The sequence below is a fragment of the Schistocerca serialis genome, chromosome 11 (genome assembly GCF_023864345.2).
Source record: "Schistocerca serialis cubense isolate TAMUIC-IGC-003099 chromosome 11, iqSchSeri2.2, whole genome shotgun sequence".
In the NCBI taxonomy this organism is placed as follows: domain Eukaryota; kingdom Metazoa; phylum Arthropoda; class Insecta; order Orthoptera; family Acrididae; genus Schistocerca; species Schistocerca serialis.
Genome location: NC_064648.1, coordinates 74,705,427 through 74,728,462, shown reverse-complemented (window position 1 = coordinate 74,728,462; position 23,036 = coordinate 74,705,427). Strand labels below are relative to the sequence as shown.

Below are 23,036 nucleotides of genomic sequence, written 5' to 3'. Positions count from 1 at the left end.
TTACTTCCAGAAACTTTTCATGGTTGAAGAAATTCGTGCAGTGCAAACTTATCTCATTGCTAGACTTATTTGATGATTTAATAACTGATTTGGGTCATTTGATTATCATGTGCAAAATCTCTAACTTCACTGAGTTCCTATATTATTACTTTTGTTTTTATAGTCTGTATGAGTTGGAATACAGTTTACATATGTGTTACATACGTATTGGTAGACCTAGACAGTGGTAATCATAGCCTTTTTCTGAATTATTTTCATAAAGGTTTACTGGTCCCGTCTAGGTCAATATAACACATCAATAGACGAAGCTAAACAGCATCTATTTCACATAAGTAGTCGTGGTATACAGGTATTTGACATGTCTTCCAGGATTACGGTAGTACATTGTACATCGCCTTCCATAAATTTATATTTACAGAAAAACCTTCTTACGTTCACAATATTTATATAACCAATTAAAACCACGAATCTGACAATGTTAATCATCTCAGGAGGTATCCATCAGAAATTGTAATGCTTGTGCTGACTACGTTATATCCCTGTTTCTTATCTGTTTAAATTCATTGAGGTATTGGTTCAAAATTATGGTACGTTTGCTTCCAACGTGTCCTTTCATCAGTGACAGAATTTTTAAATTAATGGTGGATGTCATCATTGTGGTTCAGCTGAACATTTGCTTTCATGTAGAACAGAGTTCCATAGAACCTTCACATGGGCACAGACAGTAAATTTTGAAGGAGTGTTAAGTGTTCCCATCTATATAGATAACTTTTAGCACTTACTCCTTCAATTTATTTTGAACAACATACTAGTTTCTCTTTTCTTGGAAATAATGGTTATTTTAGGAAGACAGGTATGAGCTTAAGAGCCAGTTACATGGCACATGCTGCAACTATGCCAGTAGCATTATCGTTCTCTTGTTAGTAACATTAGTAAATCAATAATAAACCATGTTCCTCTTCACAGTGTGAGATATGCCATGTTCTCTATTATGATTGCTATCTGAGTGAATGTCCATCAAATTATTGCTATTTACTTTCTGTAACAATACGTTACAAGTAGGTCTACATTTTTGAAACAGTATGTAGCTGATATGTACACTGTTTCAAAGGAACCACATGGTAAACAGAATGTCATTCAAGAATGGGACGTAATTGATGTCTGTAGATCATAAATTTTAAGTAACCACGTTGGTGTCGTCTGTAAGCATTAATTTAATTTCACACCTAATTAACGCCTGCTGTGTGCAGATTGTTACCAGAAATTCGAAGTATAAGGGGACGCTAGGCTATACAAAAATGTAACACCTTGTTCTGATGCCACAGAAACTTCCTGTGATGGGTCAAGGTTTTAGCCAGTTAACTGATGAGTTACTGATTTTATAATTGCTAATAGCAGGCTGAACAGCACAAAGGCTATACTCCAATCAAACAAGATATTTACAGAAAAAGAATTTCTGTTTCAGTGCTCTAAGGTATACACAAATACAAAGATAGGAATATTCCTCTGAAAGCCAAATTATTTTTATTCCTAATTGCAAAGTATTCAATACATTTAATTGTATGAATTAATTATTTTAATAATTTGAGGTTCTCCACATTTGTAACATCCAATTAGAGTTCCCTGGAATTTTGTGTAGGGCACCTTTTTCTAAAGAGATCATACGATGGTGTATTTCATTTTGATAAGACATTTACTGTGGTGAAGTGTTGCATTAAAACATAAGTGAAATCTGTTTATTCCATCTATTTCCCCAGAGTAGGTTTTCAGCTGTTTACGTGATGTACTGCCACGTCATGTGATGCTTATTTCTGGAAGGCAGGATGGTTTGGTTGAGTTACCAGTGGTTACAGACAGGTGACTCATAACTTTCATGTAAAATATTGGGAGTTAGTTGTTGTACGATATACACTGCAAGTCTAATGTCAGTGACATTTGAGCATCTCATGTACCTGGTCAATGTGTGTCATGTGCCTTCTGCCTAGTCTGATGCACTGTCACGACTTCCTCCCTGTGCCAACCTCTTACCCTCAGAGTAGAACGGGTTATTTCACTTCCACGTTGAAAATTCATACCAGGACGTGATATCTTAGAAATATTTTCCTTATGTTTGGTTGTAGTAGACACCTTCGGCGGAGGAAAGCCATCTTTCCCTCTGCATGTCTGCCTCTCAAATCCGCCTTACTTTGTCCTTCATCTGTAATTTTGCTTTCAAGGAAGCAAAATTCCTTCATCTATTTTGTGATCCCAGACTTTGACGTTAAATTTAATGCTAATCTCATTTCTGGTATTCTTCATTACGTTAATCTTTCATTTGTTCACACTAAGTACATATCTGCATTCATTTGACTCCCCATTCCATACAACAGACCGTATAATTCTTCCTGATCTTCACTGACAGTAATGTTTTCAGCGAATCTTCCCCATGGCACTTTATAACCATGACTGTTAATCCAACTCCTACATTTCGCTTTTATTTTCATTACGGTTTCCTAAATGTACAGATTAGACAGTTGGGGAGAATCACCGTTTCACTACCTTACACCCTCATTAAGCACATCTCTTTTCTCATAGTCTTCTGTTCTTATAGCTTCTTCTGTGTTCCTATACATATTATTGTATACCCAAATTTCCGAGTATATCTAGCCATTTCACACTGTAGAACGCTTTTCCTAGGTCGAAGAATTCTATACAAGTATCCTGATTCTTCTTAACTCTTGCATATATTACCAAGTGGAATGCAGCACTTGTCGTCTGGGTTCTGTCATGTTTCCTATGCACCTACGCTACATCTGTTCTCCAGAACAGAGCTTTCATTGTGGACCAAAGTCTCCTCCAGCCACTCACCGCGGATGTAAGACTCTTAACCTCAACATCGAGGCGATAGCATACAGGAGGATGGCACACTGTAATACTTGAGAATCGAGACAATCCTCTGAGCTGCCAGATCTGTCCTTTCGTTCCTCGCAATTCCGATGTGTCTTGGTACCCAGCAAAAAGACACCTAAATCCCAGTCGTTGTAGATGGAGGAGGGACTAGCTTCCCTGCTGAGTACAAACGTTTTACAGAGTGAAGGGAACTTAGAAAATCGGATGAGACAAGAAATGTATCACTGGAAGAACGTCTCACCTACTCCAATGACCGCAAGATCGCATAAAATTCTGCATAAAAGACAGTAAGCGCTTAAGGCAGTCTGATCTTGAGGACAAGATCTGTCAAAAAAAAAAGAAAGAGCAACCAACAGGATCCCCTTGTAGCGATAAATGCATAAAAACAGCTATATTGTTGTGGTGCCCAGGTAAAATGTCAGAAAATATGTCATTAAAAGCGGAAGCAGGAGTGTAATCTCTCTTGTAGCGCCCCAAATCTAAAATCACTCTGGGTATCTCCAGTAACCATGGCAGCAGGCAGTTAAAACCCTGGATTTGGGGCAGTACATGGTGCACGTGGATCGCAAATGGCATGTGGCTCTTAAATGGTTGGAAATAAGGGGGATGAGCAACATTATAGATTGTGGGTGAAGTTGGAGCTGTGAGGAACTTGCATGCCTGATGCACTAGGTGGAGCTGCTGGTGACCCCACAACCTCTGCGAATTGGCTGGGTATGGGACTGGTCCTATAGCGACCTGTGGCCAACTGAAGCCCCTCAAGGTGGACAGTGTCAATTCAAATCAAAAGGCCTCGCATAAACCATGCACCCATAGTCCAGCCATGAACGCATGAAAGCCGTATAAAACTTCAATGCTCAGATACACATTGCTGCGGCTCAATGCGAGTTCTTTAGCTGTCAGAATCTACATTCCTAAATCAATAGCTAGGTCCCGGGGTCTCTCTCAGGAATGCTGGTCCCCATGTGCCACAATGCATCCCTTGTGCATCAGCTCTCATCTGTGACAAGATTTTAGCTCACATTCCTGATGAAAACCTCCAATAGAATCTTGTGAACCTCAAAAATCGATTGCTCATCTCATGACTTCCTATCATTCAAGCTTCTGAGCAGGCTGCCAAAGCAGCAGCTTTTATCGAAGCTGTGTTAGCCACATAACCCAAATTCGAAGCTTTGCAACATTGGTTGTAGCCCAAGTCTGGAAAAGTCCTCAGTGCCATTTCCACAAGGTGAATTGTGTTACTAGGTGTTAGTGTACCCACAAAGCTGAAATTTGCCACAACTGCACTTCTATGTCTGTGGACTGGTGACTGGGCGACACCAAGGAATATTCTACCCATCCATATTTTACAGAAGCGACACTGGTACAGGCTATAGTCTTGCAGTTTACTCAGTTGCTTTCTGTACAAGCTAAGTTGTAACGCATGCCAGTCACCTTACAGACTGACACTGGGTCATCAGCTACAGTAATCGACTGGCCTACACAAGCCATTAAGTCTCCTCCAGGCACACCAGGCGACCGGTCTACCTGACGGGAGACCCTAGTCACACGGCATTTTCATTTCCATACCTTCACAACAAAGTTATGTAGTTTTAGTAACAACACCATTTCTGTTACAGGACGTATCTGTTAGAGGACTTTTCCATAACAAACGCTACTGTGGCGCCACAGTAACTCCAGCTTGGATTCCGATGGTTGTGGCGCCTCAGGTCTCTAATCTATCCAGCTTAGACTTATTCCATGCCTTGGGGCTTGAGTTCTGCGCCACCTCTGATGCAGTCCAAGCCCTGGGCCTCCCCCTACACCACCTACATCTTGGTTAAATTAGGACCAGTGTGCTGCCAGTGAGCATCCTGGGGTTCCAGTCACATATATCTCTTACTGCAGCTCCAAAATTATTTAAGGTCTGTAGCGTCGAGTTTTCATACCAGGATAAGTGTCAACAGGACTAGCAACATCTTCAGGACGAGAGTGTCTTCAACCCAGTAACACACAGCCAGTGGGCCCTTCCAACTTGACTGTGGAGAAACCATCAGGCACTGGCTGCATTTGTCGTGACTTCCAAGATACTGTAAATGCCCAATCTGTAGTCGTCAGATATATCACTCCTATGCTTCAGGACACTGTTTAAATCTCGCTGGGTCTGTGGTATTTGCCAAAAATGACCTTCATTATGCTTATTTGCCAAAAATGACCTTCATGATGCTTATCTCCACCTCAAACTGCGTAACGGCTCCCAGGAGACTGTAATCATAACCATCATAGCCACTCCTTTTGGATTGCTCCAATATACATAGCTTCCGTTTGGCATCGCCAAAGTTACATCGGTTTTTTGCAGGTACTATGTTGTTGTTGTGGTCTTCAGTCCTGAGACTGGTTTGATGCAGCTCTCCATGCTACTCTATCCTGTGCAAGCTTCTTCATCTCCCAGTACTTACTGCAACCTCCATCCTTCTGAATCTGCTTAGTGTATTCATCTCTTGGTCTCCCTCTACGATTTTTACCCTCCACACTGCCCTCCAGTGCAAAATTTGTGATCCCCTGATGCCACAGAACATGTCCTACCAACCGGTCCTTTCTTCTTGTCAAGTTGTGCCACAAACTCCTCTTCTCCCCAATTCTATTCAACACTTCCTCCTTAGTTATGTGATCTACCCATGTTCAGTATTCTTCTGTAGCACTACATTTCGAAAACTTCTATTCTTTTCTTGTCCAAACTGTTTATCGTCCATGTTTCAATTCCATACATGGCTACACTCCATACTTTCAGAAACGACTTCCTGACACTTATATCAATATTCGATGTTAACAAATTTCTCTTCTTCACAAACGTTTTCCTTGCCATTGCCAGTCCACATTTTATATCCTCTCTACTTCGACCATCATCAGTTATTTTGTTCACCAAATGGCAAAATTCCTTTACTACTTTAATCGTCTCATATCCTAATCTAATTCCCTCAGCATCACCCGACTTAATTCGACTACATTCCATTATCCTCGTTTGCTTTTGTTGCTGTTCATTTTATATCTCCTTTCAAGACACTATCCATTCCGTTCAACTGCTCTTCCAAATGCTTTTCTGTCTCTGGCAGAATTTCAATGTCATCGGTGAACCTCGAAGTTTTTATTTCTTATCCATGGATTTTAATACCTACTCCGAACTTTTCTTTTGTTTCCTTTAATGCTTGCTCAATATACAGATTGAATAACATCACGAAGAGGCTACAAACCTGTCTTACTCCCTTCCCAATAACTGCTTCTCTTTTGTGTCCCTCGACTCTTATAACTGCCTTCTGGTTTCTGTACAAATTGTAACAAGCCTTTCGCTCCCTGTATTTTACCCCTGACACCTTTAGAATTTGATAGAGAGTATTCCAGTTAACATTGTCAAAAGCTTTCTCTAAGTCCACAAATGCTACAAACGTAGGTTTGCCTTTCTTCTAAGATAAGTCTTCTAAGATAACTCTAAGATAAGTCATAAGGTATTGCTTCACGTGTTCCAACATTTCTACGGAATCCAAACTGATCTTCCCCGAGGTCGGCTTCTTCCAGTTTTTCCATTCGCCTGTAAAGAATTCGTGTTAGTATTTTGCAGCTGTGACTTATTAAACTGATAGTTCGGTAATTTTACATCTGTCAACAAGTGCTTTCTTTGGGATTGGAATTATTATATTCTTCTTGAAGTCTGAGGGTATTTAGCTTGTCTCATACATCTTGCTCACCAGATGGTAGAGTTTTGTAAGGACTGGCTCTCCCATGGCCGTCAGTAGTTCTAATGGAATCTTGTCTTGTCCCGTGGCCTTGTTTCGATTCAGGTCTTTCAGTGCTCTGTCAAACTCTTCACGCAGTATCGTACCTCTCATTTCATCTTCATCCACATCCTCTTCCATTTCCATAATATTGTCCTCAAGTACATCCTCCTTGTATAGACCCTCTGTATACTCCTTCCACCTTTCTGCTTTCCCTTCTTTGCCTAGAACTGGATTTCCATCTGAGCTCTTGATATTCATACAAGTGGCTCTCTTTTCTCCAAAGGTCTCATTAATTTTCCTATAGGCAGTATCTACCTTACCCCTATTGAGGTAAGCCTCTACATCCTTACATTTGTCCTCTAGCCAGCCATGCTTAGCCGTTTTGCACTTCCTGTCGATATCATTTTTGAGACGTTTGTATTCCTTTTTGCCTGCCTCATTTACTGAATTTTTATTTTTTGTCCTTTCATCAGTTAAATTCAATATGTTTTCTGTTACCCAAGGATTTCTACTAGCCCTCGTCGTTTTACCTACTTGATTCTCTGCTTGCTTCTCTACTTCGTCCCTCAGAGCTGCCCATTCTTCTTCTACTGTATTTCTTTCCACCATTCCCGTCAATTGTTCCCTTATGCCGTCCCTGAAGCTCTGTACAAACTCTGGTTTAGCCGCTTTATCCAGGTCCCATCCCCTTAAATTCACACCTTTTTCCAGTTTCTTCAGTTTCAATCTACAGTTTATAACCTATACATTGTGGTCAGATTCCATATCCGCCCCTGGAAATGTCTTACAATTTAAAACCTGGTTCCTAAATTTCTGTCTTGCCTTTATATAACCTATCTGATACATCCTAGTATCTCCACGATTATTCCATGTATATAACCTTCTTTTATGATTCTTGAACCAAGAGTTAGCTATGATTAAGTTATGCTCTGTGCAAAATTCTACCAGACAGCTTCCTCTTTCATTTCTAATCCCCAGTCCATATTCACCTACTATGTATCCCTTCACTACCTGAATAATTTCTTTTATCTCATCATACATTTCATAAACTTCTCCATCATCTGCAGAGCTAGTTGCCATATAAACTTGTAGTACTGTAGTAGGCATGGGCTGCATGTCTATCTTGGCCACAATAATGCTTTCACTACGCTGTTTGTAGTAGCTAACCTGCACTGTTATTTTTTTTATTCATTATTAAACCTACTCCTGCATTACCCCTCTTTGATTTTGTATTTATAACCCTGAATTCACCTGACCAAAAGTCTTGATCCTCCTGCCACCGAACTTCACTAATTCCCACTATATCTAACTTTAACCTATCCATTTCCCTGTTTAAATTCTCTAATCTACCTGCCCAATTAAGGGATCTGACATTCCGCACTCCGATCTGTAGAACGCCAATTTTCTTTCTTCTGATAACGACATCCTCTTGAGTAGTCCCTGCTCAGAGATCCTAATGGGGGACTATTTTACCTCTGGAATATTTTACCCAAGAGGACGCAATCATCAGTTAACCATACAGCAAAGCTGCATGCCCTTGGGCAAAATTATAGCTGTAGTTTCCCATTGCTTTCAGCTGTTCACGGTACCAGCACAGCAAGGCCGTTTTGGCTAGTGTTACAAGGCCAGATCAGTCAGTCATCCAGATTGTAGCCCCTGCAAGTATTGAAAAGGCTGCTGCCCCTCTACGGGAACCACACATTTGTCTGGCCTCTCAACAGATACCCCTCCATTGTGTTTGCACGTACGGTATGGCCATCTGTATTGCTGAGGCATGCAAGCCTCCCCACAAACAGCAAGGTCCATGGTTCATGGGGGGCGGTGGGGAATGAGCAACACTTAAAGGACGTCTCAGGGACCGTGAGCTGCCTTGACAAATATCTTGTTGTTGGAAAGTATACAGCTGATGTTGCTCTTCTCCCCATTCACAGAAGCTTACCTTCGTTGTAATCTTGGCAAATGTTCTTTTTCCATCCACCAGGTCGAATATTTACGACACATCTTCAGGACATCAGCCAAATGGCTTACACCACATTGTGTGCCTGCCATCCAAAAATTACTGGCCTCGATAGATGCAATCCAGCCGAAGTCTAAGTCAGCGAAACTGCTATAGATCATTCATGCCCCATGCTTCAGCGATTCTGGCACCACTCGCTCTGTAACAGAGTTCCCTGGAAGTGGCCATCTTAATGTAATAAGGTGTTCCAAAGCCTGAAGAAGGCCCTCTTCGACCTACTTGTCTCATGGCATACAATCCAACGAAACCATTGGTGTTAGTGGCCGATGCTGACTGGCACACTTTTGTCCCATATTGAGAATGGCGTGGAGCGACCCACTGCGTCTGTATCCACTTACAGCAGGATAGGGGAACCACATAGAAAAGGAGGCTTTGGTCATCATCTTTGGCAGCAAACGCTTCCATGCCTACATCTATAGCCGCCGTTTCACACTCATGACAGATCATAAGCCTCTAATGCGTCTCTTCAAGTATTCAGCAACTTGCCACTGTGCACTCTGTTTCTCTCAGGATATGCCTATGGTATCTAATATCACCCAAATGCCGCCCCTGCCAATGTCAATATCCTATCGCGATTTCATGTCAGCCAGAACCCAGAATTTCATGAGGATCCAGGTCTGTTTTCATGAGGACAGTGAGACTGCCATCATCAAAGACCTATCTTCCAAAATTGATGCACGCCTTTTGGGATAACACACAGTGACAGGCCATGTCCTCCACGAGGTTTTGCATTATACAACAGAAAGATGGCCCGCTGACAAAGTAATGTCTCGTGTACCCAGACCTCCAAGCCTTCTGTAGCACGCAGAAAAAGTCTTTATCCTTGCATCACATTGTGCTGATAAAGGTCGTGATGCGCCACGCTCAGGTCCTCATTCCCAGAACCCTATGGCATTGGGAAGTCATTTTGACTCTCCTAGCAATACATCTACTGGAAGGGTGTTCAAAAATGGCTCTGAGCACTATGGGACTCAACTGCTGAGGTCATTAGTCCCCTAGAACTTAGAACTAGTTAAACCTAACTAACCTAGGGACATCACACACATCCATGCCTGAGGCAGGATTCGAACCTGCGACCGTAGCGGTCTCGCGGTTCCAGACTGCAGCGCCAGAACCGCGCGGCCACTTCGGCCGGCTGGAAGGGTGTGGAGACACTTAATGCGAGAATGGTGAAAGAGTGCCTCACATGTCAAAACAAGCAAGCTGTGCCCCTGTCAGTATTTTCCATGGCCTCCTATGGGGACTCATTGGTCCTGTCTTCATTTGGACTTTGCTGGCCCATTCCTTGGATCTGTGTGGAGTCTGATTTTGAATGTAAGCAGTGGGTTCTGCTTTGTGTTTTTCATGTCATTCACAACCTCAGTGAAGACGATCCAGATTGTTTCATGGTTGTTCGTCCTTTAAGGCGTCCCAAAAGCCTTGGTCACTGACAATGGCCCCAATTATAATCAGCAGAATTCTGATTCTTGCTGTTCAATTTAATTTCATCAGTCCACACGGTCAACCTCACAAATCACAATTTTCCCTAGAATCAGAACAGCCCCATACCTTCTTGGATCAATAGATGGTGAAGGTTTTCTTTGCAGGATCCAGTGCAGCTGTGGACACCCTCCCTTTATTCTCCATTTGATTGGGCAGGCAATGTTTGAATTCCAGTTGCTGCGAAGACGCTGTTGCTGCTGGCATATCCATGAAGTATTGGCCCATCATGGATCCAAACCACTAATGGGTGCCATAACTCTTTCTTGCACTCCAGATGCCTGTAATGCGACTCTCTTTGCGCCATATACCATTTCCCCCACCCAAGACCTCCTGTGGCCAGCCACAATTCGTCACACTCTCATCCCATATGAATAGAAGTGGATCCAGTCCCCCCCCCCCCTCCCCCCCCCCCAGAATGGTGAATGCTCCAACACGGTCGAGGCCTCCAGGGCCTGCTGTGGCCTAGATGCACTTTTGGGGGAGAAGGGCGGGCAGTGGCAACATGAATTATGGTTGTACCATGTATGCCACAGAATGTAACACTCATGCAGTCCATAGCAGCCACGCAAGATTTTCAGAAGGCGCACCAAGAACTACAGATCAATAGATATCTCGACAGGCAAAAGTAAGAGGTCGCTGGCCTTATCTCGAGACCGTGCCTGTATCCGGTCACGAGTTAGAACGGGACAGCACGGTTCTTCTTGGAGAATAACTATTTAAAGAAACCCAGGGATCACTGTGGACAGTTCCCATCGACGAGAGTTGGCCGATTCATGCTGTTGTCTATACGCCATCGATGACGACAATGTAGCGGCGAGAAGTAGGCTTCTGATTTGGAAAACAGCTCTCACCCAGTGTTGGTCATTTCAATGTTTAGTTCCGGCTCCAGGGATTTAGGTGGAGCCAAATCCACAGAATTGTATTTTGTTCCGAAACGCAGAGGAGGTATAGTCAGATTGTAATTATAAATTGTGACAAACAGTTAATTTGCCTTTCGAACGGACAATAAAGAAACTAAGACAATATATTCTGCTTCAACTGGGATACTCAATAATGAAAAACAGATGGATTTTGCAGAAATTATGAGCTCCACAGTGAGAATAAACAGCTAAAGGGTAGTTCTGATGCATGAATGCATGAACCCCACAGGAATTCCCCCACATAGATGCAGCACAGTCGTAGGCCTGTCCTCAGAAACATGCTTTATAATTGCACGGAAGTTACCCATGTACTTGTCATCCTGTTTGTCAAGTTCAGTAGGATCTAAGTCGTTAACGGGGCCTTAATGCAATCTCCTGACTTCCACAGATAATCACCACATCGATGAGAGGGTCTAGCCCTTTTCTGTTTCCTTCCCACCTGTTCCACCAAGCCTTGGTCCTAGCGATGTTTCATTTCTCTTGCCTTGTTCATCGTCATGTGAACAAAATTTTGACCATGAATTGGAGTAGCTATATAGTAAGTACTGCAGGCCTGGATGTTGAAATATAGAAGATCATTACTTCTACACCAGAAACTTGGAGTTTTCCAGGGCTGTAACATTTTGATTACTACCTTTACCAGACTTGTCATAGCGAAAAACAGACAGTACTTACGGAAGACACCGTCCTCTTTGGCAAAGTAAACTAAAATAAAGTTGAATGTTCGATATTGGCAAATTTGCAAAGTGAGGGAAATATATAAATTGCATTAGGCAGAGAAAAGTTTTGGAACTGTTGTATCCTCAGGTGGTAATAAAATTTTTTGACACTTAGCGAACAAATACTTATCTCATAATTACAGCCCGATCCTGTATTGTCTCCACGCAGCCAAACATTACTATTTCCAATCAATGATCGGCTCAATGGGACCAGAGGACCCAGTCCACTCCATGTAAACACAGTCCACACCAGTATGAAGCTAGCACCAGCTTGCACTGTGTCTTGTTGACAACTTGGGCCATGACTTCGTCGGGATCTACACCATCCTCGAACTCTACAATCAGATCTTACCAAATGGCTAAGCCATGTCTCCGCAATATCCTTTCTTTCAGGAGTGCTAGTTCTGCAAGGTTCGCAGTAGAGCTTCTGTAAAGTTTGGAAGGTAGGAGACGAGGTACTGGCAGAAGTAAAGCTGTGAGTACCGGGAGTGAGTCGTGCTTCGGTAGCTCAGTTGGTAGAGCACTTGCCCGCGAAAGGGAAAGGTCCCGAGTTCGAGTCTCGGTCGGGCACGCAGTTTTAATCTGCCAGGAAGTTTCAGATCTTACCAACTTTAATCGGGACACTTCCAATCAGACCACCGTCTTCCAGTCGTCTAGGGTCCTACCAGTGTGATCACGAGCACAGGAGAGGGGCTACAGGGAAAGTCGTGCTGTTATGCAAATGCACTCACATTGGTCACCTGCTGTCATAGCCCATTAACGTAAGTTCGCTGCACTGTCCTAAGAGATGCGTTTATCGTATGTCTCACATTGATTTTTGCGGTTGTTTCGCCAGGTGTTCCTCGCTTCTTAGCACTGACAAACGCCGCTGCTCTCGGCCCCTAAATGAACGCCGTCGGCCATTGCCCTGTTTGTGATGAGAGGTACTCTCAGCATACTCTTGACGCTGTGGATCTCCCAATGTTGAATTGTCTAACGATTTCCGAAATGGAATGTCCCATTTGTCTACCTCCTCCTTCTAATCAGCGTTCAAAGTTTATTAATCTCCGTCGTGCGGCTATAATCAAGCTGGAAACCTTTTCATGTGAATCACCTGAATACAATCGACGGCTCGATCAATAAACTGCCGCTTCAAACCTTTTGTACGCCGGACTACCGTCATATGTGAAAGTGCATACCGCTATCCCATGATTTTGCCACCTCTGTGTGGATGTAGCAGCAGGCATCTCTCGTAGTTTGATCCCCGAACTTCAACCGTGGACTTCCTCTGGTATTTTTCTGGTATATATATGTCCATTGCACCTAAACAGATAATCAACAAACCCCTTCTAGCCAGCATTATTTTATTGATTTCGTTGTTTGTTATCTTATTAGTCCCTTTGACTTTTCACGGTGTGCCTGTAACAACACATTTCAAAAGTATTACGTTTTTCAGTTCCTCATATCAAGGATTCCAGGTCTCACATTTACAAGATGCAACACTACAAACACGCTTTTGGAAGCATTTTTCTGGTGTGTTAGCAGTCAGTTTTAGAGGCTAACATCTTTTTTCTAGGTTTTGTTCTGATTCTTACTTTTTCCTCGCTCCTGACACCTCCAGCTATTTTATTTCCTAAATAAGCAACAATGTGTTGGAGAACGTGGCCATCCACGACAGGTACTCGGACGCTGATTTGTCGTCGTTTTGTCACAAACCATTAAAAATACAGTTTCGTCGTGACTTCGTCCGCTTCATTTAAGGTGGAATCTAAGATGTGCTGGATCAAATGGTGTCGTTAAGGATATGTGACTCACGTGACTCATTTTTTTGACACAGGAAGAATGTCGTATTGTTGTACTGACTTGTGAAGAACAATATTTCTACTAGGAGTACTATGTGGGTCATTTTTGACCCAGCTTACCCGCCTCTATAATCATCGCACGACCAAATCCTCCCGTGACTTTTCATCATTTATGGGGTTGTACAACTTACCCAAATTTCATCCCCCCTAGCTCACTCACCTATAAGTACGAAAAATTTATCTATTATACCAGTAGTACGATGTGGGTCATCTTTGACCCGTACCCGAACAGTTTGATATCAGGTAATACCGGTTTTCTGGCACTAAATAGTTTCTGGGCACGCCTCGACGTTATTCATGAGCTGTTAGAGTATATTCTACTTTGGGCCAAAAAGAATGTTAAATACAAATTATTCGGTTGTCGAATGATACTTTATATCAGCGAGGCTTTCCGTTTTCTATGAACTGGCGACATGCTGACCTACACGGAGTAACACTGCAAAACTACAGAATAGTATGTGACATATTACACTTCATTATTTTCATCGAGGCAGCGACAGCATAAAAGAGGTAGTGCCGGAGGACATACGTTGCCATATGTAATTTTCTTTATGTTCGGAACAGGCTTATGTTTCTTGAAGCTATTTTATTGGTCTTGACGCAGCTGCTGGTCTAAGACATTTTTCATTTATTTGTGTTTATGAGTTCTGAACAAGGCTATATTATTACAGCAGAAACCATGGTCCATATTTAAAATAAACAAAATTTAGTGCAACTGCGGGCTGTTTTTCATTCGAGACAGTGCAGAATCCTTCGCCCCCTCCTACACTACTGTCTGGAGCACTGCTAACAGTTCTCTTACCCTACAGCAGATGTTAGTCACGTCGCCCTTATGGAACGTTACGACTGACAGCTTCTTCACCTCCATGAAACAGGCAGATGAGCTGAAACAAAAAGGAACAAGTTTAGTTTGTGGTCTTCGGAGATCACTCAATGAGGTTCTTCCTGCAGCACGAAGTAGAGAGGACACATGGTATGCAACACACAAATCAGGCGACCATCTTCTCGCAGCTTACCACAGGAAAAAGTAAAAGATATCCGTATCCTGAGTAGCATGCATTCCATCCTTACCCGACGCATCCACCAGCATCTCAGGCAGCACCACCTCCTTCTCACTACCCAACGTGGCTTTCCTTCGCTGCTGATGACCTTCTCCCTCACCTCACTCACTTCCCCTCTGAACAACTCAACTCCCGTCTCTCCACCATCTCCCTCTCGCTCGACCTTGAACGTCCTTACGACTGTGTATCGTATTCCGGTCTCCTCTTCAAGCTCCAAACCTTCGCCCTTCCTATTAACTACGTCCGTCTGATTGGGTCCTATCTTTTACAACGTCCTTCCTATGTCACCATCCATAATACGGATTCCTACACCTTATACCCCTCCGCCAGTGTGCTGCAAGGTTCTGTCCTCTCCCCTCTTCTCTACCTTGTATGTACGGCGGACATGCCACTACTTTCAGCCCCCATTCACCTCCACTAAGCCGATGACACCGCCTTCCTTCCCCTCGCCCCCACCCTGCAATGCTGCCAACACCTTCTCCAATCGCATCTTGACCGATTCATCACATGGTGTAACCAGTGGTTGCTCAAGGTCAATCCTTCAAAGACCCAGGCGATCACTGTAGGCAAAACCACCCCTTCCTTCTGTGGATTTCTATCTCTCCATCTACGGCCATCCTATCAACCTCACCCCCACTCTCAAGTACCTTGCCTTGGCGTCACCCTTGACCGTCACCTCTCCTGGATCCCCCCATCTCCAGACAATCCAAGCCAAGGCAGACTCCCAACTCCGCCTCCTCAAGCTCCTTTCTGGCCGCACATGGAGTCTGGACCCCTCCATCATCCTTTACATCTATAAATCCCTCATCCACCCTATCCTCTGCTATGCCCATCCCTCCTGCACCTCTGACTCTTCCACCTTCTACAAATCCCTTCAAATTGTGGAACACCATGTGCTCTGCCTCGCCTATTGCATGTGCCTACCCTCCCCCACGTGGACCTCATTCCATTCCCACACCTCCTCCTTTTCCTTGAATTGATACAGATCCTCTACACCTCCTGAGACTTGATTCCCTTCACCCACTTGTCTCTTCCATGCTGTCCCACCCCCGTCCACTTCTGCGCCTGTACTCCCACATCCCACCCACTCTCCATCTCTCCACACTCCATACCGTTCCCCAAGGTGCCTTCTGCCAACTCCCCTTGCCTGATGATGCCCTCACCCCTTCCATCTACCCCTCCTACCAATTTTAATCCTCCACTGCCTCCACCTGTGGTTTTTCCCCAGGGCACCCTCTCTTCCTTCTCTTCCTCATCTCTTCCTCCCTCCCTCCTCTCCCCTGGGCGTACCGTACCCCTATCCTTCTTCCCCCCCTCACTTCTCCTCTGTCACTGGCATCTACACCCTCCCCCTCTCCATCCTACCCACACCTTTCCCCTTTGGCAAGTCCCTGGCTTTGTGCATGAACAGTGAATAGTCATGCGCCGGAGATTGTCGCTAGTGTTTGTGTGTGTCTTCGTGTTAGTGCTTAAGTGTGTCTATGTTAGTACTCCAACGTTTCACGTGTGTAATTTCTGTCTTCTCTGTTTGTGAACAGCTGCTGAACGTTTTTTATTCGCACATTGCGCCTGTAAGTGACTACATGTAGTTTAATATGTCTGACTACTGTTTTTTATCCACCATGTTCGTTTTGTTTTTTCGTTTCTCATCATGCTACATGTGTGTTATCTGTGACCAAAAAGCGGCATAGATAGGCCGCTGCCGGCCTACCTTTCTTGTAAAGGTGTTTAAGTAACAATAAAGAAACAAAATAACATGCCTGCTGGATGTCAGATGAATGAGAATACTGGGAGGTAACTTCCATAAACTGTGAAATTTTATAATGTTTTTGACCAAATCGGTAGATACTACAGTCTCTGAGTTGTTACCGAACGATACCCTGTACGTGTCTTTTCCTTGTCCTCGCCATGATTAACGCTCGCACAATTTTTAAGTTACCTACGTCTAAGAAGATTTCACGTCGGGACCTTATCCTCAGGGTAGCAGATGACCGTGCTGCCTCTTACACACTGCAGACAAAAGTCAGTCTCCCCTTACAGGCACTCGATAGTGCCAGTGGCCAATAAGGAATTAGAAGGTCTTCTCAAATTCAGGTTTCCTGCAGACAACAAAACAACAAAGGGAAATAAAACGTCAAGTGCAACAAGTACGTGTGCAAAAGTTGACGGGCAAAAACTCTTGTCGGCTTTCTGAATCCCAGAATCCCAGATTAGGCAATTCTGTCACGTCCTTGTTCCTAAATATACTTAAATACTTATAATTATAGGCTGAAGTTATTTGTTCTTATGATTTATTTCCTTCATAGTAATAACTACAAAAAATGCAGAGCATTTTAGTCACCTACGGCTTTTTAGAATCTTTCACAAATATTTGGTACTCATCTTATTATTATATAAAAGGAAAAATACTATTAATACATAAACAATATGTTTTGATTCTGTTTCAATCTTTTTATAAAGAAAAACATTGCAACATTGCTTTACCAAATTTACGAAAGATTGTGGAATTTCTTCTGTGACATTTAAAATAAAAAAATGTTTACTTAGAGAAAATTTATATTTTAACGTGTACTATTCATTTTAGAGACGTATTGTCAACATGAAGACACTCAAAATACCACCCAAATACGAACAAAATGGTGGTTTTCTACTGCAGGTAAAAAATGACCCACATGATACTACCAGCAGTATGGCGAAGTCTACTTCTTTTAGTGTTAGGAAGTGATGGTTGACGCAGATCTACTTGTGGCTCAAGCATGTTCTCACATGGAGAGTGCTGTGCAAGGGGGAAGGTCTACTCAGTGACGCTGTGTTTCAGAATCGCCCACAGCAGGACAGGTCCAGGAGGGGAAAGAGGCTGCAGCTGTGGACCTGGGCACCCTGCTGGACGCTGGAGACAGCGCCGTGGTGACTCTGGTGGCGGGCGACACACGTCTGGCAGCGCACAGGGCCGTCCTGGCCGTCAGGAGTCCCGTGTTCGCCTCTATTTTCAGCCACGGCACGCTGGAGGCCACAGTCCCAGACGTGGGGGGCCAGTTGCTGCGCCATCTCGTGGCCTACATGTATACCCTGCAGGCCACGCAGCTGGCCAGAATGGCCCCCCAGCTGCTGGTCGCGGCTCATAAGTACGGCTTGTCAGGCCTGAAGGCACAGTGCGAGCAGCAGTTGGCCTCACAGCTGTCTATTGAGACTGCGGTGACCACAGCTGTGCTCGCTATTCGGAACTCCTGTAGCACTCTTGAGAAGACCGCCGCCACCTTTATAAAGACTCATATTTTACACGTCATGGCCACGAAGGGCTGGGCAGACGCGCTACATTGTCAGCCTGAAGATCTGATTGAAGTGCTCAAGCTGCTGTCTCAGCCACCGGCAGAAACCAGGTAAACACAAGACAAGCTACAAGTCTCCGTTGTCCAGTCCTGTGTAGTTCTGTGTGTGTGCGTGTATTTCCAGCTCCCGAGTTTCCTTACGTGTATCTGGGCAGCAAAATAAACCATCACTGACAGACATTTTCTGATATCTGGTGATACTTACATTGATTTCTCATGTTAGATTGATGTTGTTGTTATGGTCTTCAGTCCAGAGACTGGTTCGAAGGAGCTGTCCATGCTACTGTATCCTGTGCAAGCTTTTTCATCTCCCAGTACCTACTGCAACCAACATCCTTCTGAACCAGCTTAATATATTCATGTCTGGGTCTCCCTCTAAAGTTTTTACCCACCACGCTGCCCTGAATACTAAATCAGTGATGCCTCAGAATATGTCCAACCAACGGATCCCTTCCTTAATTAAAGTGCTACAAATTCCTCTTCTCCCCCAATTTCTATTCAATGCATCCTCATTAGTTATGTGATCTACCAATCTAATCTCCAGCATTTTTCTGTAGCACCACATTTGGAAAGCTTCTATTCTTTTCTTGACTAAACTATTTATCATCAATCTTTCACTTCCATACATGGCTACACTCCATACAAATACTTTCAGAAAAGGCTTCCTGACTCTTGAACCTATACTCGATGTTAACAAACATCTCTTCTTCAGAAACGCTTTCCTTGCCACTGCTGGTCTACATTTTATATGCCCTCTACTTCAACTATCATCAGCTACTTTGCTCCCCAAATAGCAAAACTCATGTACTACTTTAAGTTTGTCATTTCCTAATCTAATTCCCTCAGCATCACCTGATTTAATTCAACTACGTTCCATTATCTGCCTTTTGCTTTTGTTGATGTCCATCTTATATCCTCCTTTCAAGACACTGTCTATTTCTTTCAACTGCTCTTCCTGGTCCTTTGCTGTCTGTGACAGAATTGCAATGTTGTCGCCAAACCTCAGAGTCCTTATTTCATCTCCATGGATTTTAATTCCTACTCCAAATTTCTCTTTTTTTCCCTTTACTGCTTGCTCAATATGTAGATTGAATAACATCAGGGATAGGCTACAGCCCTGTCTCAGTGCCTTCCCAAACACTGCTTCCCTGTCATGCCTGTCAATTGTTATTGCTGCCATCTGGTTTCTGTACTAATTGTAAATAGCCTTTCGCTCCCTGTATTTGACCCCTGCCACCTTCAAAATTTGAAAAAGAGTGTTCCAGTAAACATTCTCAAAAGATTCTCTATGTCCCCAAATCTTACAAACGTAGGTTTACGTACCGTTAAGCTATCTTATAAGTCGTAGGGTCAGTATTGCCTCACGTCTTGCAACATTTGTATTGAATCCAAACTGGTCTTCCAATGCTCGCTTTCTACCATTTCCATTCGTCTGTAAAGAATTCGTGTTTAGTATTATACAGCCTTGACTTGTTAAACTGTAATATTCACACCTGTTAGATTTAAAGAAGTACTAGGTCCCACTGGGTTTATTAGCGGATAGGTTAGGTTAAAAAAGTCATTGGAGAACTAAATTATTCATTGATTTATAAATGGTTTTATCATTATTTGCGGTCATTATTTGTGCTGAACTGCATATGTGCATCAGCCTTATAGGTTGTGGTGTAAAGTATCTGAATAAGTGGTCAATTTGCTGTGAAGACGGCAGGAGCCATATCAGTGGTGGACACAGTGATGTGCTGCTCACAGCAGATGTACCGTGGACACAAGATGTGTAGTGTGAGCAGCCAGGGCAGCGAGCCTACAGGCTTTATTCTGTGTGATGTGCAATTTACCATAAATCTCTTTACTCAGTATTACATATATTGTTGTTTGCTGTCTCTGCTGGTGTTCACAATGAGATACTTACAAGCGGCATATGCTGCATAATGGAAAGATGGCGTTGATCAACAAGCGTGTAGTCCGACATTAACACCAGGAACTCTACAGCGCAGTTCAAACAGATCAGAAAAGAATTTAAAACTTTCCATCTCTGACGTTGTCATGACATAAATATCAAATCTTGGAAAAAATAGGTGATCTACAGAAGACGGTAAGACTGATCGCTATTTCCACATAACTACTGCATTTTCATTTCTATGTTTCTCCTTCACTTTCTATGTTTATTTCTGAAATATACCTACGGTTCAGACAACAAACTTCGTTTATTCTCCACAAATAGTACAGTGTTATTAGATACACGTCTTAAGATGTGTGCTAGGTTCCAAGAAGAATGGTGCGGTCCTGAATCGAATCATGAGGAAGACTTCCGTTGCAGGACGTGGCACAAGTACGTCTCCAGGAAGTTGTAGGTACTCACTCCTCAAACAGCCTGCGGTCACTTCAGGAGACAACAAGCCAGTCTCTACAACTCATGAAGATCCACAAAATGCGCAGATTTACACAACGCTTCCCAATTTCCTTTCGCATTTTGTTCAGTTGTTCCAAAGGATATATGCTGTAATTTGGACATTCCCATTTTCTAGCACATTAGGAGAGGTGGTTTTATTAGTCAAAACGCTGTATGTGCTTCTTGGTGGAACATCTGTCAGTTGTCTAGTAACCTGCCGGCCTTGCTTGTACTTCTGTATGCTGTTTCTGAAGGCTGCCCAAAGAACTTCACAGTGTTAGGACCTTCCCTAGCCCATACATTGCAGTTACTGATAGATCTCCCACAATATGAGCATTCATAAGACTTTTTGTCTCATTATAATTTTTTATATGCTATATCACTTAACAAACGCGCCATAAAATCCTAATGCCCAATAGTTCACACATATTTGGTTTTTGCAGATGTTTTTTAAATATATATATATATATATCTGTGTGTGTGTGTGTGTGTGTGTGTGTGTGTTTGTGTGTGTGTGTGTGTACGTGTACAGTGTGTTCAGAAATTTCCTTTAGAGACTTATATGATTTGTAGAGGGGCGTGAGAACTGGAATCTATGTCCAAAAACATACTGTTTCCCTCCTACGACGGTCTCAGTTCAGATGTTCAACTCATCCACTTCTGCTTGAGCAGCTGAGTTAGGTGTGATGCAGTACAGTCATTAGATAACAATTCGAAAGAAACACAACGAAAGATCCCTTTATCAGGTAATCCTCCTTGTTTGTATTGTCACTTAAATATTACGTGTTCACATTACTCCAACACCTAAAATCAACGTAGAATACTGTACATGCAGAAGGTAATGTTTAAGTGTTAATGCAAACAAATGTGCGGAACTGATAAATTGATGCTTCGTTATGTTTACTTTCGGTCTGTTACCTAATAACTGTACTACATCATGCTTAATTCACTTCCTGAAGCAGAAGTACATGATTTAAACATGTGAACTCAAACTGTCGTAGAATGCATACAGTACATTTCCAAACGGGATTCCTGTTCAAAATATTAAGTACTCTGCCCCCTTTACAAGTCCTAGCAGTTTGTAAAGAGAATTTCCGAACACCGTCTGTATGCTTCCATCACTGATAAAGTTTCCACTCATCAACCTGTATCTTCTCCTCACTTGTAGCAACCACTGCTTACTTTAGTCACATTTAATGACTAATAATGATTTAATGCGTCTTTACACAACATTACATTGTCTCCTGTGTTACGTAACCCATGTCTCCTTAATTTAAATCCAACTCTTTCCTTCGTTCTGCAGGAAATCCTCTTACCACAGTGTGATAGAACTGTATATATAGAACATAAGAATTAAACAGAATTTCTATTTTCATTCAAATAATAACTTCTGACTACATATCACCCATAAGTGTATGTATAGAATGCTTCTGTTTGCCTTTTTTATCTTACTCAATGCTCAATGTTCGCTAGTTTATTTACAGTGTTCGTTGGCCAACGTGAAACAAATATATTTACTTGCCTATTTTGGTGACAGTTAAATGTATTAAGGGAATAGATGCACAGCATCACACATTCTGTATCTCTTGCTTCTCTAAATTTCTTTTGGTGCACAGTTCAGAATCTACTCTTCTGTAGTTTACCAGCTGTGCATCCTACAGCCAAGTCCCTAACAGCTACCGATACTATCTGACGATAATGGTACAAGTTGTACATGTAAAGATTATTTCTATTTTTATTTCTGTAGGAATGTGGTTTTTATGTATTTAAACTACGCTGATGACTAGTTGTCATGTCAGTTCAACCTAAATGTTGACCTTAGCATGTATCTTTTCTTTGTACTTTAATTTATTCAGCCTGTTGTTTGCTAAGCAATGCTACTAGTGTGGGGGCTAAACCGATTAGCACAGGGGTAAGTCCTTCGTCTCAGAGGACCTACTACTGATGTTGAAAGTGTGTGTTCTATTAGTTGTGTCTGGACAAATTCTCAGCAGCATTGTCTGCAGTAGGCTGCCCTCTGTCCTCCGTGTGCACTGCGTGACCACACCCTGTGTCTCTGCACAGCACTCCAGCCACTGGAGACAGCGAGGTCACCCCGACCAGTCAGCTGCACATGGGCCACAAAAAGTGCAGCAGGGCTCCTGTTCCAGCTGCAAAGCACACAGCTACCTGCCCCACTCCCACCTTTGACGATGTTTCCGTCTCTTTCCTGCGGTGAGTACTGTCGCTATACATGCACGATTTCCTCATTCACCATATCACTTATGAGGGCGTTAGCCAAGTGATATTATCCTAACACAGAATTTCACTTTATTGTATTTTTCGATAAAATAGAAGTTATAATTGTCAAGAAACGGCATTTTATTTGTTAACTTTTGATGTTTGTGTAAGCATTTATCATAGTGTTTCTCGAGATATGCTTGTGGGAACAGAGTGTGAATTACAACCTGTTCAGACCACAATTGATCCACTCATGCAGTTATTTGACAAAGGTACGAGAAACAACATCTTCTCTCCAAATTTAGTGAATGAATAGGTGTGTTGGGTGAAAGTTATTGTGTCAGTGGTGGTTTCCCATCTCCTAAAGTAAATTTGTATAAAATTGGTGTTACAGCTACATTTATGGTGGTGGTGGTG

At 42.8% G+C, this 23,036-nt stretch overlaps 1 protein-coding gene across 2 annotated transcripts in view; it reads left to right on the top strand.

The window, feature by feature from the left end:
* Window positions 1-23,036, top strand: part of LOC126426910 (uncharacterized) — a 58,442-nt gene that overhangs the window by 12,313 nt on the left and 23,093 nt on the right. For both annotated transcript variants that reach the window (XM_050089013.1, XM_050089014.1), the window contains exons 3-4: window positions 17,500-18,061; window positions 22,464-22,613. In XM_050089013.1, the coding sequence (XP_049944970.1) occupies window positions 17,500-18,061; window positions 22,464-22,613 (712 nt within the window). The remainder of the gene's footprint in view (window positions 1-17,499; window positions 18,062-22,463; window positions 22,614-23,036) is intronic.